We start from the raw sequence: 15,576 nt of genomic DNA, 5'->3' as shown, positions 1-15,576 counted from the left end.
GACAGTCAACGACCATCAAATCAAGCAGTTCAATCTGATAGTTACATACAACTGTCCATGTTCATTTCATTACAACCATTTTACTTCATCAGAAGGTGAGAGGAATTCATGATGCATCATGGGTAATCTGATTCTGCACATCAAGTACAGATCATGTACTCCTAAATTTCACCTGACTAAATCATCAACAGTCATTGTAAATTATGCATCCTCACTTTTCTCAAACAAAAGATAAGTAAGCGTGTCTCTTTTATCAAAAGAATTCCATCATGGCATCTGATTGCTTGAGTAAACTTCTCAGGTAAATTCTGAAGTTAAACAGGTTACAACACTGATTTACGATTCTTTGATGAAACTTTTCTCAGATACAATTAATGAAAATGTTTTCAACTCTGCGACCGGCCACTCACTGCATAGAATGTCACTACTTACATGTAGCTATGGCTGATCTGCCATACAGCAACAACTGTTGTATTATTGAATAATATTTTTCGTTTCTGTTCTTAAAAACATGAACATTCTCTGATTTGTCTTATTCTGCTAAAAAGAGTATCAGCATTGCAAACATCATTCATAGTGTAGAGACAGAATGCAATTGTCAACAACACTGGATGTTGCGCACATACAGACTGTGATGACAAGCTGGATGCCATGCATGCATTTTAAATGGATTTCAGGAACAGAATAAAACGCTGTACTTCACTTATACGGAATGAAAATACTGGAAAGTATATCAAAAGTTATGGCTAACCAAGCTTTCATTTTATTTGGTACGAGGTACAGCAGATTTGTATTTGCCATGGCAAAAAGATGATGATCCTGATAACTTCTTGATCATATTACGACTATAGTTTACAACAAATGAAATAACTTTTCCATGGAATGACTTACCCATCCTCACTATTAGATATAAAGGTCCACGGAAAATGGTTTCCCCATCATTACACTTATATATGTCAAGATTTTCAAGGTCATTGCACTGTGAGTTGCTTTTAATCTTGGCAACAGACAGTAGATCACACTATGGTCTGTATCTATTACAAATATATCACGGGCAGTGACTCATAGGGAGTAAACTATTATAAATACTCACACTATGTGCTAAATTTTGCTCAATAATTGCTCAAACAAGTCTGGGGTAGAAGAGTTTTGCAAGAAATAAAATCCATGGTGTCTTAACAATAAAATCCCTTGTAAGGCGTGTCATGACTCAGGAGTGTGTTAACAGTGCATTCTACTATGCATTCATGTAAAGGAAGACCAATGAATTTTGAAGAACACGGATAAGAGCCCTTACTCACTCCCCATACTGCATGAAAACAAAGGAAAACATTGATCTACTGTTTCATGTACGAAAATGACTACTTTAAAGGAGACAGTCCAATAAGTGCCACTTCAAGTTCCTGGGAAAGATGAGCTGACCAGCAAAGAGTGAGCTAACTTAATAGCTTTGACAGAGCTGGATTCTTTTCAATCTGATCTTTTGTTGACAAAATTAAAATTGCAAATGTAAATGTGGTTTGCTCACACAGGTTACTGCCATGGAAAGTCAAGCAGCTGATGGCATGAATGTTCACTTGTTCTCATTTGTGTTCTCCAATTAGGACTGCACCAGAATGCATTTTTAACAATTGACAGAATCTTGTACAACTTGAACCATACAGACAGGGATAATTTATTCATATTCCAGAGCCTGATGTTACCTCAGTTCATAGGGCGGACACATCTTTGTGAATCCCTACACTTACCGGTAAGGACTTAGTTATCATACGGTATGTTGGTTTCAATCCAGCAATTCTCTGTTCTGTCTCTTACCTTTGTCAGACACTCCAACACTGATGCTCCAAAAAGTTCATCAACCATTCGCTGGCAGGACCAATCCGCAGGCTGATGTACAGGCCACGCATGCTGCAAAAAGCCAATCATATGTGTTAAATTTTTTTATTACTGGTAGACACAGAACACATGATATCAAAATTCTCCCCTATCAGCTGGATTGCCTCTAACCATGCTCAACATTTTGATAGGAAATAAACATGGTCAGAAATGTTTTATTGAAAATGAAGCTTGTGCTCTCTGTCTCTCTCTCTCCCTTTCTCTCTCTCTCTCTTCACATATATTATGATATATATATCATAAAAAGTACACACATTATTAGTATGTCTTAGAGCAAACAAGCTCATCATGAAAAATGATAATAGTATCTGATCAACAAAGGTGTTGCTTACAATCACAGAAAGTTGTTAGCTCTTATGCAAATGTAGCTATTTAGCTACATTACTGTATCACTGCGGTGTCTGCTGAAAAACAAGAAAATCAGGAAAGATTTGGATATTTGCTGCCAAAATGTCATCACTTCCCTGGAGCTTGTTTTTTACTTCCTAACCCCTGCAGTTCACAAACTTGGATGCTACTTCCATTTACTGTAATTTAGTTTTGTTCGTTTATATCATTTGTGTTGTTATTAAGACAATCAATTTTCATTTGAGATATAATGCATTTGTGCTCGGAGCAAGTTTAAAATGTGAGTGTCATTTCTATCATATTTCATGGCTAACATTATCCCATGAGAGCCATAAAACTCTTGAGTCACAGACAATTAAAACCATCTAGGCAACTCTCAGTGGTATGTATATTCACTTTTGCTTCTCCAATCTAACGGTACATGATCCATTCACATTAGGAGAACACTTGCATGATATAAGTTTTGGTTCATTGCGGATAAAGCAGTGAAACTCTCCTCAGCTGGTAATACCATTCCATTATTTCACCTGGCATGTTACTTACAATTTCAAGTTATTACTTTCACTTCAGAAAGTTGCCTTGGATCATGCATTATATTTTAGGTCCTATGTTACAGGCTGTTTCAACACACAAGACAATGGCCTTGATGATACATCAATCTTATTTAAAGTAAATTTCAGTGTAACCTTGACAACAAGATAGATAAACAATGTCTTTCTTGTCTTTGAGAGTCTGCGGATCAGGCGATATTTTACAAGTAAGTGGCTTCAGGACATTTTTGAACATGATTTTTAATTAGGTACAGTATAAATGCTTCTCATTGTCAAGTTCACTGTTTTCTCCACTGAACACAATTGCATGGTTTCCTGCTATTTCACTTAAACTACATTCAAATCACATCTACCGTGCTTTTATTAAAGCAGTAACAGACAAGTCAGTTTATCACATAACTTTTGTTCTATGTCACTAAGTAGGCCTATAGTATCACGGCTTTAAATGAATTCAGCTATGTAGAGGCAGTCATGTACTGGGTGCATCCAAAACATTATGTGTACATTCAAATTTATCCACACCCTACTTTTAAGAGGGGAATTCCACGCAGACTTGCATCTCTAGCTGTTATAAGTACAACAACATGAAATAATGTTACTTTGGAACTAAAATGACGAAAATATTGTGAAAAGTCACAGATAATTAGGGTTTAATCTTACCTGTAGTGTTTCCATTGGTGTTCTGCCATCGACTAAGGATTGGTTGATTTGTCGAAACCACTGCATATGATGGCTCAGAGTGAATGCCATTACGGTACACGTCAGACTAACATCATCTCCTTCAGAGATGGTCCGATTCGTAATTACTTTTCCTCCAATATATGGTGGATTGTTTACTGCAAAAGTGAAAAAATTGATGTGACGATACAGAAAGTTGGATATTTTCATTATTATTGTCACGCTACCGTTATGCTTTTCTGAAGACAGTTATAAACCAGCTATACAGATTATTTGTAGAATAAGAGATGGGACATCACTGCAAGTGCCTCTCCAAAACACTTTTGCTCTTTTTTCTCACATTTACAGAAAAGCTGTTTCTTTGTTTAGATTTTTGTCAATAATGTCATTCACTCTGATTGTAATTGCTAAGGCTAAAACACACAGAATGGTGTCAAAGGAAGAAAGTTATCCAATTTTCAAATGATCTGTGCAGCAATCATCAGAGTTGAGAGTGATGATTAAAAGCAGGGAAGTTCATGGGTCATGAAAATGGCCTATTACAACATATTTGTCACAATCTGATATACTTTGGCTTAAGCCAGCAGTGAAATATCTTTTTATTTGTGAACCCCTACACCGATTACCTAAGATATAGAGTTCTGAGAAAGCGCTGGCAGCAGCTAAAACAGAGAAAATACATGTACACACCTCTCTCGCCAACAATGAGTTCATAGGTGAAGTTCAGGGTTCCATACAGGTTGCTAACGATACACATGTAACGACCACTATCGGATTTGACGATATCTCGCATAATCAACGTGTATCCCTTATAGCGTGGCTGTAACCATCCATGAAAGAAAAAATATAAATACAAGGGATGACATATTAGTTCATCTCTATTTCTTTGTTTTTCTGACACAGGTAAACTATATTTCTTGGTGTTATTCATTACATACACTTTTAGAACACAATTCATTATTTTCCACTAAATTTCAATTTGCTAAACAGCCTATAGCTGTGACTTTTAAAATGTTTCCATTCTTTGGTTTTAATGTCAGCTACAATTTCCTGTTCTATTCCCCAAAGCATGATGGGATACATAGTATTCATCAACTCAGCCTGTACATGTGTAGACTGCATTGTTATTGTCGTTTGGTGAATGGACTGTATTCAAATGTAACTGATAACAGAGCATTCAACACATACAGACAGTGTTGGCAAGCTGGGTATGTCAACATGCTTTGGGGAGTAGAACAAAAACTTACAATTGACAAGCCCAACACAGTGAAAAACTCTTGAAAAGTTAAACCTATTGGCCAAAGAAATAAACAAATAAATAAAAAAAATTATATATATATATATATATATATATATATATATATATATATATATATATATATATATATATATATATATATATATATATATATATATATATATATATATATATATATATATAACGGTTAAATAACACAAATTACTTCAAGTACAAAGTAATAATATCTGTTATTTAAAGTTTCATGCATCCTGCAATTTTCACACAGAAGTGAAATTGCAGTCTGGAGTCTGAAGATTATATATATATATATATATATATATATATATATATATATATATATATATATTATATATATATATATATATATATATATATATATATATATATATATATATATATATATATATATAATATCAATGATTATACCATAATATAAGAGTGTACATGTGTAATGCACAAATATTCAATACTGACATCCTATCAAAATCTACAAATGAGATTCTGGCTCTTACAAACTTAATTTCTGAAAAGTTCCTTGCTATGCCCTACACAAACACATAGATGTTTAAATGTCAATCATCATAACAAATTTTTAGTGCAACTGGAACGTCAACTGAGAAAAGAAGGCATTCTGGTCCACTCATGTCATCTCATACACCGCTATTTGTAACAGCGTGAACAATTATTGAACATTTCTTGGACAGGTTATATTTAATTTTATTTTTCTCTACAAAGGTCACACGCAGGTTGCAAAACATATATGGGAAGTATCAAGTGGAGTACATATATATATGCAATACATGTATAACCAGCTTAATAGTGATTCAGCCACTGTCAGTGTAAAGACTGGCTATAAGCCGCTATAAGAACTCTCTCCGATTACTAAAAGAACTCATCTACTGATATTACTGGTCCTGTAATCTATTCTCATTCAACCCGCTGCCCAGGATTTAGACTACAGACAACAATTGAATAAATGAGGGCACTTGATATTGCCGCTGGCTTTAAAGTAGTCGCACTGAAATTGTGAAACTTATCAAATCCATCTATTTGTGTGTAATCATGTGTAGAGCTCACCAAATCTGAAACTCTCTCTGCCTTTGCTTTCAATACAAGATAAGCCGAAACACTTATGTCTCTGTATTAATAGCTTTGGCTCGGGGCAGGATCAACTGTTAGTGCACATATACAAAGCCATTACAAGAACATGGTTAAATGGTGTATAATTTATCTAATATTCTAGAAATATTTCCTTGGAGCTAGATATAACTGATTAAAATCCAGTATGGTACATTTTTGATAAATCATATCAATTCCCCTTTAGAATCCCCAACCAGATAAAATGTGCAAGATAGGCTGCATTTTAGTATCACACTGCCATTAGACAGAGATACCGTATTGTAAACCACTGACAACTCAATATAAAATTTCACTAAGTCTGATATTTCCTGTGAAATGCTCTGAGGAAAAATCTAATGCTGGGTTTTTCATCGTTAAGTTTTCATCGACAGAATTCTTTGATATGCTACAGTACATGTAACTGACTGACATATTTGTCTAGCTTTCTTTCATTTCATGTTCAAGGCTATGGATGCTACAGCTGTATTAAATCCACTCTTGTAACAAGGATCACTTCACCTTTATGCTGATAATCCTTCAAAACATTTCCCCATCGTAACACATTTACGGTTAAATTCCATTCTTAATGTTTCGAGGCGCTGTAAGAATTGTTCAATTCTGCATAAACATTGCCATTAACAGTTTTATTCTCTTCATGACCGTTCTATATCTCAGATTTCAAAGCCCTGGTCGACTAATTTCTCTCTTATAAAGTTAGCTGTTATAGGAATGCTTTGAGGGTAAACTGAAACATAGAGTAAACAAAGTCAATGCAATTGAATGGTAATTTTCTCTACATAACTTCCATATCCAAAAGACATATTTATGATACATTAAAGACAAGTGACATAGTGACTGATATACATCTGCTAAAACCTGAAAGACTTTATTTTAATTCAAACTTTCCTCAAGGGAACTTTCAACTGTAGTCTTCAAATTATGAACAACAATCAGCAGTCTCTGTGCAAACTTTGATACTTGAGAAACAAATGACCTAACATTACTGATACTTGAAATTCAAAATGGCCACCATCTGTGTTTTAACTCTATGGGGAAAAGTGTATTTTTGATTTTCATGAAATTGACATGGTAAAAACTTAACACCTCAAAGAGTTTCAAAATGAGCCCAACAAGTGGTAGATCAGAAGAATATTGTAAAAATTTGAGAGTCCAAATATCTGTCCCAGAGGCACATATACATTGTCTTCTCCATATCGAAATCACCTATCCAGAAATGTGAAAACTATGTCTGAAATAACACCAGTTGGAGGTAAATTTGACACACTTCATGAATAATTTCTACATACTGCCAGTTGTGAAATGAATGACTAAAATAGGAAGAAAATGATGTTCCTTATTTGAACAATTCTGTATTTCTCAATTTATACTTCCACAACACAGAGTACAGCTAAATGATATATACTTTATCTGCAGGTGGCTTAAATTCAACTCCATTAAGGATAAGTATTGGGGCGACTATGACACTGCATTTTAACGTGGGCAAAAATTTACAAATCACTGTTTAGTCTTTCGCTTGGGAAGAATATTCCTGCATTTGACGTCACCTCCAGGGAATTGTTATAAGTGATATATATTGATTACAATACTAGGTTGGACTACTACTATCTCTGCCATCTTTAAGAGAATGAATTCACTTCAATCATGTTTCCACTGTCCTACAGATATTGGTCAAAGTTTATCGCATAAACTCTCTATCACTGATAGCTCATCATTCTACTTGGAATTTCATCATTCACAATCCTCGCAGGCTACCTTATCAAGATTTCAGATTTTTACGGTAAGTCATAGAAAGTGACCAAAAAGCTACACTCACTGATTTATGATAAAAAGTTTCCGATTTCCAATCTGTAGAGAGCTAATAAAGAGCTATTCAAATAGGAATTCAAACAGAAACATATGGTTCTGGGTAAATTATTAAAGGAAAATGTATGTCCAATAATTTCCGTTTGAAATTTGAATGATCTAACAGCTTTTTTGTTCATAATCCAGTACACATCTGTGACTAAAGAGGCCACCTTTGGATGAAAGGACACAGAAACGTTGACTTCCAGTATTTTTGACACGATTTGTCCAACGTGCATGTACGGCATCCACTGCTGTGCACATATGACTTGAAAAGATAAGTGATGATAGCTGGTTCTGAGAACAATGAGTAATAATAATAATAATAATAAATAACAATTTTATAATAATTGTGAAACTACCAGCATTTACAGGGAATGGGGTGAACTGGTTAAAAGCACGTAAAATGATTAATTTTCTTAATTTGTCTGTTTTATAAAATATAATAAAACTGAAAACTTTTGAGTCAGTCATTCTAATTTTTCTCTTAACAGATAAATACTACATCAATAAACAGTGTAATTCTAACTATTCATTTGTCATTTGATATTAATGACTGTGTATTCTTTAAGATCACAATGGTGTTATAAATGGTTTCATAAATACAACACCATCTCATTGATCAGGCCGTATATCGTCACCCATTGCATTATCAATAATATTCAATCTCTTTCAACTACAATCATCAAATGGGGATACCCTGTACTTGCTCCACTATATCATTTCATGAAATACATCTTGTAAACTGTAAGTATAGACATCCTAACCTCTGATAAAGAACACACACGCATGGATCATTTCATTGCAATAACAATGGTTAACCTTGTATTCACTCCAGGATAAATTCAAATTGTTTCCATTGAGTCTTCTTTATTGGCCTCTGTCCTCACATAATATCTTGCTATATGACACAGAACTTAATAAAACAAATAAATCTTGTATGTACTAATTCCTATACTCCACTGATTTATTTTAAATAATTTAACAGAAAACTCTTTCCAGAACATGTGGTACAGTTCCAAATAATGCTACCAAGCATTTGTTTGATCTGTCTTCAATGGCCATTTCCCTAATGGTAACTACCTAGGCTGTCTTGATCAGTCATTTCCATGGTAATCACCCGGTCTATCTTGATTGGTCATTACCATGGTAATTACACAGTCCATCTTGATTGGCTATTGTCATGGTAATTGCCTTAACAGTTTGATTGGCTGCATTTACAGCATTGACTTTATTCCAATGTTATCGTGATCATTGTTTTGTTGCTTCAAATTACAGAAACATGATTAGAGGTTTTCACTGGGAAATCTAGTTGTAGCTTCATTGAACTGTATCTCCACATGAAATTTATGACATATATGTGACTTGCAAAGTTGGCAGACCAATATTTTATTTTCACAATTATTACTGCACCAGAGACATAGAACATTCAATACCTAGACCTGTTGGCTATTTGTTCAATGTGACATCAAATTATTGATATAAATATTTTCCTGGAATGATGATTACAACTGGTACAGCTGACATCTCTAATAACTCTAATAATAGTCTACTATTAAAGTTATTTTAATCGGCAGAGGAATCCGTATTTTTGATTATCTATAATTAGACTTCAACTAGAAAATGACCTATTTACTTGGTGCAAGTTAAATATGCCAGTTTATGATCAACAATTAATATTCCGGGACCTGCTGATAAATTTGTCAGAATCAGAGAACAGCAGCTTACGATGCTGACAAATGAGCTGGTTGACAGGATTGTGAGGTGGGAAGTTTATCAAACAATGATAAAAGACTGGCTATAAATTGGCACTCAGTATATCATGCTTTGAATATTTTTAACGCATTGAAACATGCATCACTCTCATTGTAGACATTAATACTACTAAACTTGGTGCGTGAATTTGTATATATCATCATAAACTTTGACAGACGCACCAATTTGAACCAGCATTCATCACATTAAAACAGTAGATGTACGTGAAAGGTCGTGAAAATAACAACCATGTTCCCTTCAGTCTCAAGTTCTCATTGGCTTTCATATCACATCTAAAAACCCACTGAAATGAATTTTTATGAATCACTGCTCATGCACGCAGCCAATAGAGATTACTTGCAGAGCTGTAACTTATAAAGAATTTCCACAATTCCCAATGCTTCAAAGTAATCTAATCATATAACAATACCAGTGAAAATGAACTTGACTAAAGCAAACTGTACACGTAAAAAGAAGCAAAGCATATCTGCAAACAATGACATCTACTCACAAAGTTTTCAAAGCCGGCATGAAGCTTCATTACCTGTCCTAAGTTTAGGTTTTCCGAATCCTTGGGATGGACAAAAGCCAGAATGGATTACTATTGATGTTGGAATACCCTATGTATGCTTCACTACACAGAATACATTCAACTTGTAACTCATGAAAGTGATTGGACGAGCCATTTCAACAAGCAATAACATTCCACCGTACCGTACATAGCTGGAACCTAGTGCAGGACTCACAGACAGGTATCTGCCTGCGTTACAATGAATGAAACTTGTACATATCACACCTGTACATATGAAATGAACACGGACATTTTATCCGTTGAAACTCAATATTCTCTGCTATTTAAATTTTAAAAATAATCAAGAAAAAAGTACTTGTTCCTTTTATTTTAACTGGACACAAATTGAATACAATATTTGATTGGCAACCGGATATGAATTTATTAAATGACATTTAATTTACTAAATCCTATAACTTTAAAAAGGTTTGAAATGAAAGCATGCAAACCAATAATAAAAAATGTTTATCTACAAAAGGACCTGAACGACAGGAATGTTACAAATACCAGGATTCCTTGCTCAGTTTTTATAGGTTATAGTAAGAAATTTACAGGGCAAACCCTTCATAAATCCTACACACTGAGACCATAAAAACCCTTCATACATAAATTATAATAGGAGTTCATTTTAGCTTTCCAACTGGAGCTATTAATTATAAACATGATATGCTAAAGGGGTAATTCATTTTTATTACACAGGTATTGTGTCCTACTTTTTTACTGACATGAATATTGCTTTATCTAGAAGTGTTCCAATCAAAGCTACTTAAAAAGAGTCCCTGCCCAGAGACATTGCACATTGGCTACAGACCCTACACGGATACCCTACACAGATACCCTACACAGATACCCTACACAGATACCCTACACAGATACCCTCCATACAGACTCTAAACAAAGCATAAGATGTTATGCATATAGCTCAGTTTAACATTTATACATCAACAATGCAAGCTGCCTAGCCTACAGATTGGGTAATTTTCAGCACAGCTTTTCCTGGTTCTGCCTTCCCTCAATCTTCCTGATGACCCCTGGACATTAAGATTTGTCGCCAGAGTAGGAAATTTGCTGAGAAAATTTGTAAAGATGGAATACGGGTGTTATCATATTTACAGAAATCAGAGCTGATTACTTTGATTTGAATTGGACTCAACAGAACAATTTAGAGTAACATTCACAGATATTACCAATCGATCACACTGATCTCAACATATGCAGGATGTAATTAAAGTTTACATGCAGGGCTTCTGGACAGACACGGTCACACAGGGATCCAAAACACAATCTTTCTTCACAGTACTATTGCTCCCTTCTAAGCTCTATGTAGACCATACAGTATTTAACTAAACTGAGCTTTGTTTCCCTAAACTGAGCTTTGTTTCAAGTTTATGTTGGCCCAAGTGGAGGGATCACGGTTGGCCTATACAATCAACAGAAGACATGATGTCACTTCTCTTGCAGACTAAATGAGTTGCGAGACCATGTCTGACATCGCACAGCTCCCTAAGTGTGTACAATACCTTGAAGCTATCCAGAATACATGTTTAATTATCTATTGGTTCGATTATCTCAGACTTAAATCCTATCCAGCCAGACTCTAGAACTGAATAGTATACAGCCAGTCTTGTATTGGTAACAGAATCCCAAGGGCCAGCCTGAGGTGGAAACCACTGACTAAAGTCTAGACAAAATCAACTCATAGCCCAACATGTTCACCTGATGGTTGTACCACATCTATAAACGCTGGCTAAACATGATGAAAGCATGGTGTCTTCAATGGGTTTGATCGTCCATAAAAATAGTGCCAATGGCATGTAGCTACCATTGACTTACATTTGCATATGTAACACAATACCAGTTGGCAGTAGCAAACAGCTCCTTTAAAAATATTCTCATACTGTAGTCAAGGTATTGTTTTAGTACAGAATATCCTCATACTGTAAAGCATTTCATTTTAGCTGGCATCCTTTTTTAGCAAATTTATCGAATTCTGTCAATTCGCTGATTAAAGATACTGGTAATCTAAACTTTTCCCAAGATTTCCCAGAGGTTAGTACATCTTTGTCGCTGAATTAAAATCCTGCTGATTGCATGAAAATCTGAAAACAGTAAAAAGGCATGCATCTTATTCAAAGTGTTTTACAGTACTTGCGAACCCTACCCCTCTGCAAGCATACACAGACATACCATACTAGGACATATGATAGGCTGTTTCAACCACAGTCGCCATTCCCTCGCTTGAATTTACATCATCAGAGTAACCAACTATACAGGAAAGATCTTTTTGCAGATCAGAAACTACTGACTATTCCAGATAGGCTGTTCCAAGAATCATCAATACTCTCTGCAACAGACTTACATAAGAAGCATTAGCTTTGTACAACTACAAAGGTATCACATTGAATGTATCAGGATGGCAACTGCCACTCTACAAGAATTACTTCAAAATGCAATCCTATTTATTTCACCTCAAAGTGAACAAATAAGTGGACTGTAGTCAACCCCAGGATCATCTACATCAAACATGAAAGCACACATGTAGACAGACAGATTTTGAGATGTTCTTTTGACCAAAAGTGCAAAAATTGTCCCAAAATACAATCTCACCTATTTGCCATAATTTGAACAAATTAAGCTAGGGTCATCACAAGGATGATGATGTCCACCAAATCTCAAATTTATTCAACAAGTTGATTCTTAGAAAAAGATTTTTGACCAAAAATGACAAACTTGCCTTAAAATACTAATGCGCATACTTCATTACACTTTTTTAAGTTTCCAGTATCCATACTAGAAATGCTGCCATGAAATTATCATTACGGTCTTGAAGACAGATATGGAATATCAGTGCTATAAAACAAAGCATCAACACTTAACCCCAATATCACACTAAGCTAGAAATCGATACACCATGCTTGGCAGCCAGACAGCCAGCAGCAATAACATTGCTGTTTGCATGTAAAACATTATTTGAACTATTTTAATGACAAAGAATTAATGATTGCTAACATTACGGTAGCCTTGTTTCCAGACTTGACATTGTCGGGGAATCAGTACGGAATAAATGCTTTTTCTGTTTTGATCAAAGCTCAAAACTGACTACTGATGAAACTGTCATTCTTCACAGATATGTAGAATCTTTAAACAATATAGCTTAGCTACAAATTGGCAACATTGTAACTCCTGTGTCATTCTAGCTTTAATACAGAAATACACTGCCTGTAATTGACTGTTTGGAAGCGACAAAGGCAAAATGACACTCTACATGCTGTGAGGGATCCCAAGGGAATCGTTTTTCATGGAAAATGTTCTCATAACTCATTGATTTCAGGTTGATTAATGGTGTACTATCAGTCACACAAAGATTAATAATTACAAAGTTAAATGGTCTGTATAATGAGGTCATGATCACCTTACATGTACAGAGAAGAAATAAATTTTGAAAGTAATGCATTTTGTTCAGTAGGCTCCCTTCTGAATAATTTGAATGTTTAGAATACTTAATACTTTTGTCCACAAATTTGCATCTTTCTTGCCTAGGGACATATTGTTATAGATTCATTAATAACTACTGGTTTTATCAGAAAACCTGTTTGAACATCTGCATGACTCTGTGCATATGGCTTCACTTATGTACAGTACATGCAGTTGGATAGTTGTATATACACATACATGTACATACACACCTGCTACATCAGTGGTTAATCTTTGTTCAGTAATTTTTGCAAATTGTTATTATTATCGAATAATTCCAAACCTCAGCATACCCCGGTACTTCAGTCAATATAGTGTGGCAATCTATTGACCAATATATTCCCTGGTGATTATAAGTTGCAATCCACTATTTCACAGGATTCCCCATGACCCAATCCATTTCTATTCCATCTCATCAGCCCTAGGATACGACTCAGACTGGTTTTGTTTTATATCTTTCTACCCCTCCCCTAAAACCAGTTCAACACAGCTTGAGCCAATATGACAGTGACATCAATAAGAAGGTAAGTTTCACACGGCAACTACATGCACGGTATTTGTGTGTATAAGTAACAGCATACCAGATTACAGTAGATGTATTCAAAACCACAGTTTTTGAATTTCATTGGTTACTTCTTCCTGAATAATGTACTTGATTCAATAATATGTCAAATGAATTTACGGGGTTAGACCAGATTAGTTGCCACGCAATTATTTTCAACTCCTTTTTCCTCCTTATAGCCATATTAACTTGTAAATGTACTAATTTTCAGTGTACTGATGGGAATAAAGAACTCAATATTAATATCAATATCAATAAATGCTTTCAAATGTCTAATGACATCACTTCCAGAACAGTCAGTGTTACCAGACTAAAGGATTTCCCCACTTCCAGAACAGTCAGTGTTACCAGACTAAAGGATTTCCCAATGATCCTGCAGTGACCCCAGAATGAATGTGGGAAAGTGGTCTGGTTGTAAAATGAAAAGCTAATAGCTTGATGTACATCTTGCTGATCATTATACTGTCATGTTCAGAGAAGTTTGATCACTGAGAATCAGTGTCTTTGCATCCTAATCAAAGCGACACAAACCAAGACATTGTAACTTGTGTTTAATAGTTAAGTAAACCCTTTCAATAGAATGGAAATCATTGTGATATATAAAAATGAAGATATGTTATAATACTCAAAGATCATTATAGCTTACAAGTAACATTTCATTGCTAATATAAAGTCAGAGATGTTTGAAGTGTACTATTTTGTATTTATTATTCAGAAGAATGGTGTACAGAACTCACACCAACCTGTTTTGACATTTGACTTTCATGTGAAATATTACATAAGGAAATACACCATGAATTTTTTTCCTTAAAGAATAACACCGTTTAATTTGACACTCTTACAGCCCCTCTCTAGCTACATACTGTGGTTGATGCAGCCTGGCTCAGTGAGCTGGCAAGCCAGAGAGGTTACGCAAGCTTGTGCAGAGCTAGGCTACATTGTTCGTCAACTACGATACGCTGCCAGTGAGCGGCTCTGAGAGAGCTCAACATTGAACATGCAATTAGCTCTTACAAGTAAACAAGTGTACATTTGTCATGTATCATGAATTTTTAAAGTGTTACACAGAATCTGTTTGTACAGCATGCACGTATTTTCAACTGAGTAACCTCTGTTAAAGGGTTGTTGTGAAGAAATCAAGCTCAGTATTTGGCCGTTAGGATCAGGGCGATGAGGTGCATTGGGAATCAATGAAGTGAACCAGTATGGGAATCAACACAACACTGTTTATCACTGCCAGATTAAAATGACCATGTACGGATAAAATGTGAGAAGTACACAAGAGCAAAGTCACCAGACAGAATGACAAGTATTTGAGTCTTTTTCTACTTTCCCTTACCAGCATACATATGACATACAATCTCTGTCAGGGGGTGAGTATTGTAGAAGAAAAGGCGATGGTAAAATCAAATCCAATATGCATTGCCAAAAAAGTAAAAACATGATCACAGCTACATCAATGTCATCAAATCTAAATGTAATCCAATTCCAATCATTT

General features: G+C 35.0%; 1 protein-coding gene across 5 annotated transcripts in view; it reads right to left on the bottom strand.

The window, feature by feature from the left end:
- Positions 1-15,576, bottom strand: part of LOC139138160 (fibroblast growth factor receptor 1-like) — a 95,956-nt gene that overhangs the window by 34,568 nt on the left and 45,812 nt on the right. For all 5 annotated transcript variants that reach the window (XM_070706404.1, XM_070706402.1, XM_070706401.1 and 2 more), the window contains 3 exons: positions 4,164-4,293; positions 3,456-3,631; positions 1,816-1,908 (listed from right to left, as the gene is read on the bottom strand). In XM_070706404.1, the coding sequence (XP_070562505.1) occupies positions 1,816-1,908; positions 3,456-3,631; positions 4,164-4,293 (399 nt within the window). The remainder of the gene's footprint in view (positions 1-1,815; positions 1,909-3,455; positions 3,632-4,163; positions 4,294-15,576) is intronic.

The sequence above is a fragment of the Ptychodera flava genome, chromosome 8 (genome assembly GCF_041260155.1).
Source record: "Ptychodera flava strain L36383 chromosome 8, AS_Pfla_20210202, whole genome shotgun sequence".
NCBI classification, from domain to species: Eukaryota; Metazoa; Hemichordata; class Enteropneusta; family Ptychoderidae; genus Ptychodera; species Ptychodera flava.
The sequence above is the reverse complement of the archived record's forward strand: the minus strand, read 5'-3'. Positions and strand labels throughout refer to the sequence as shown.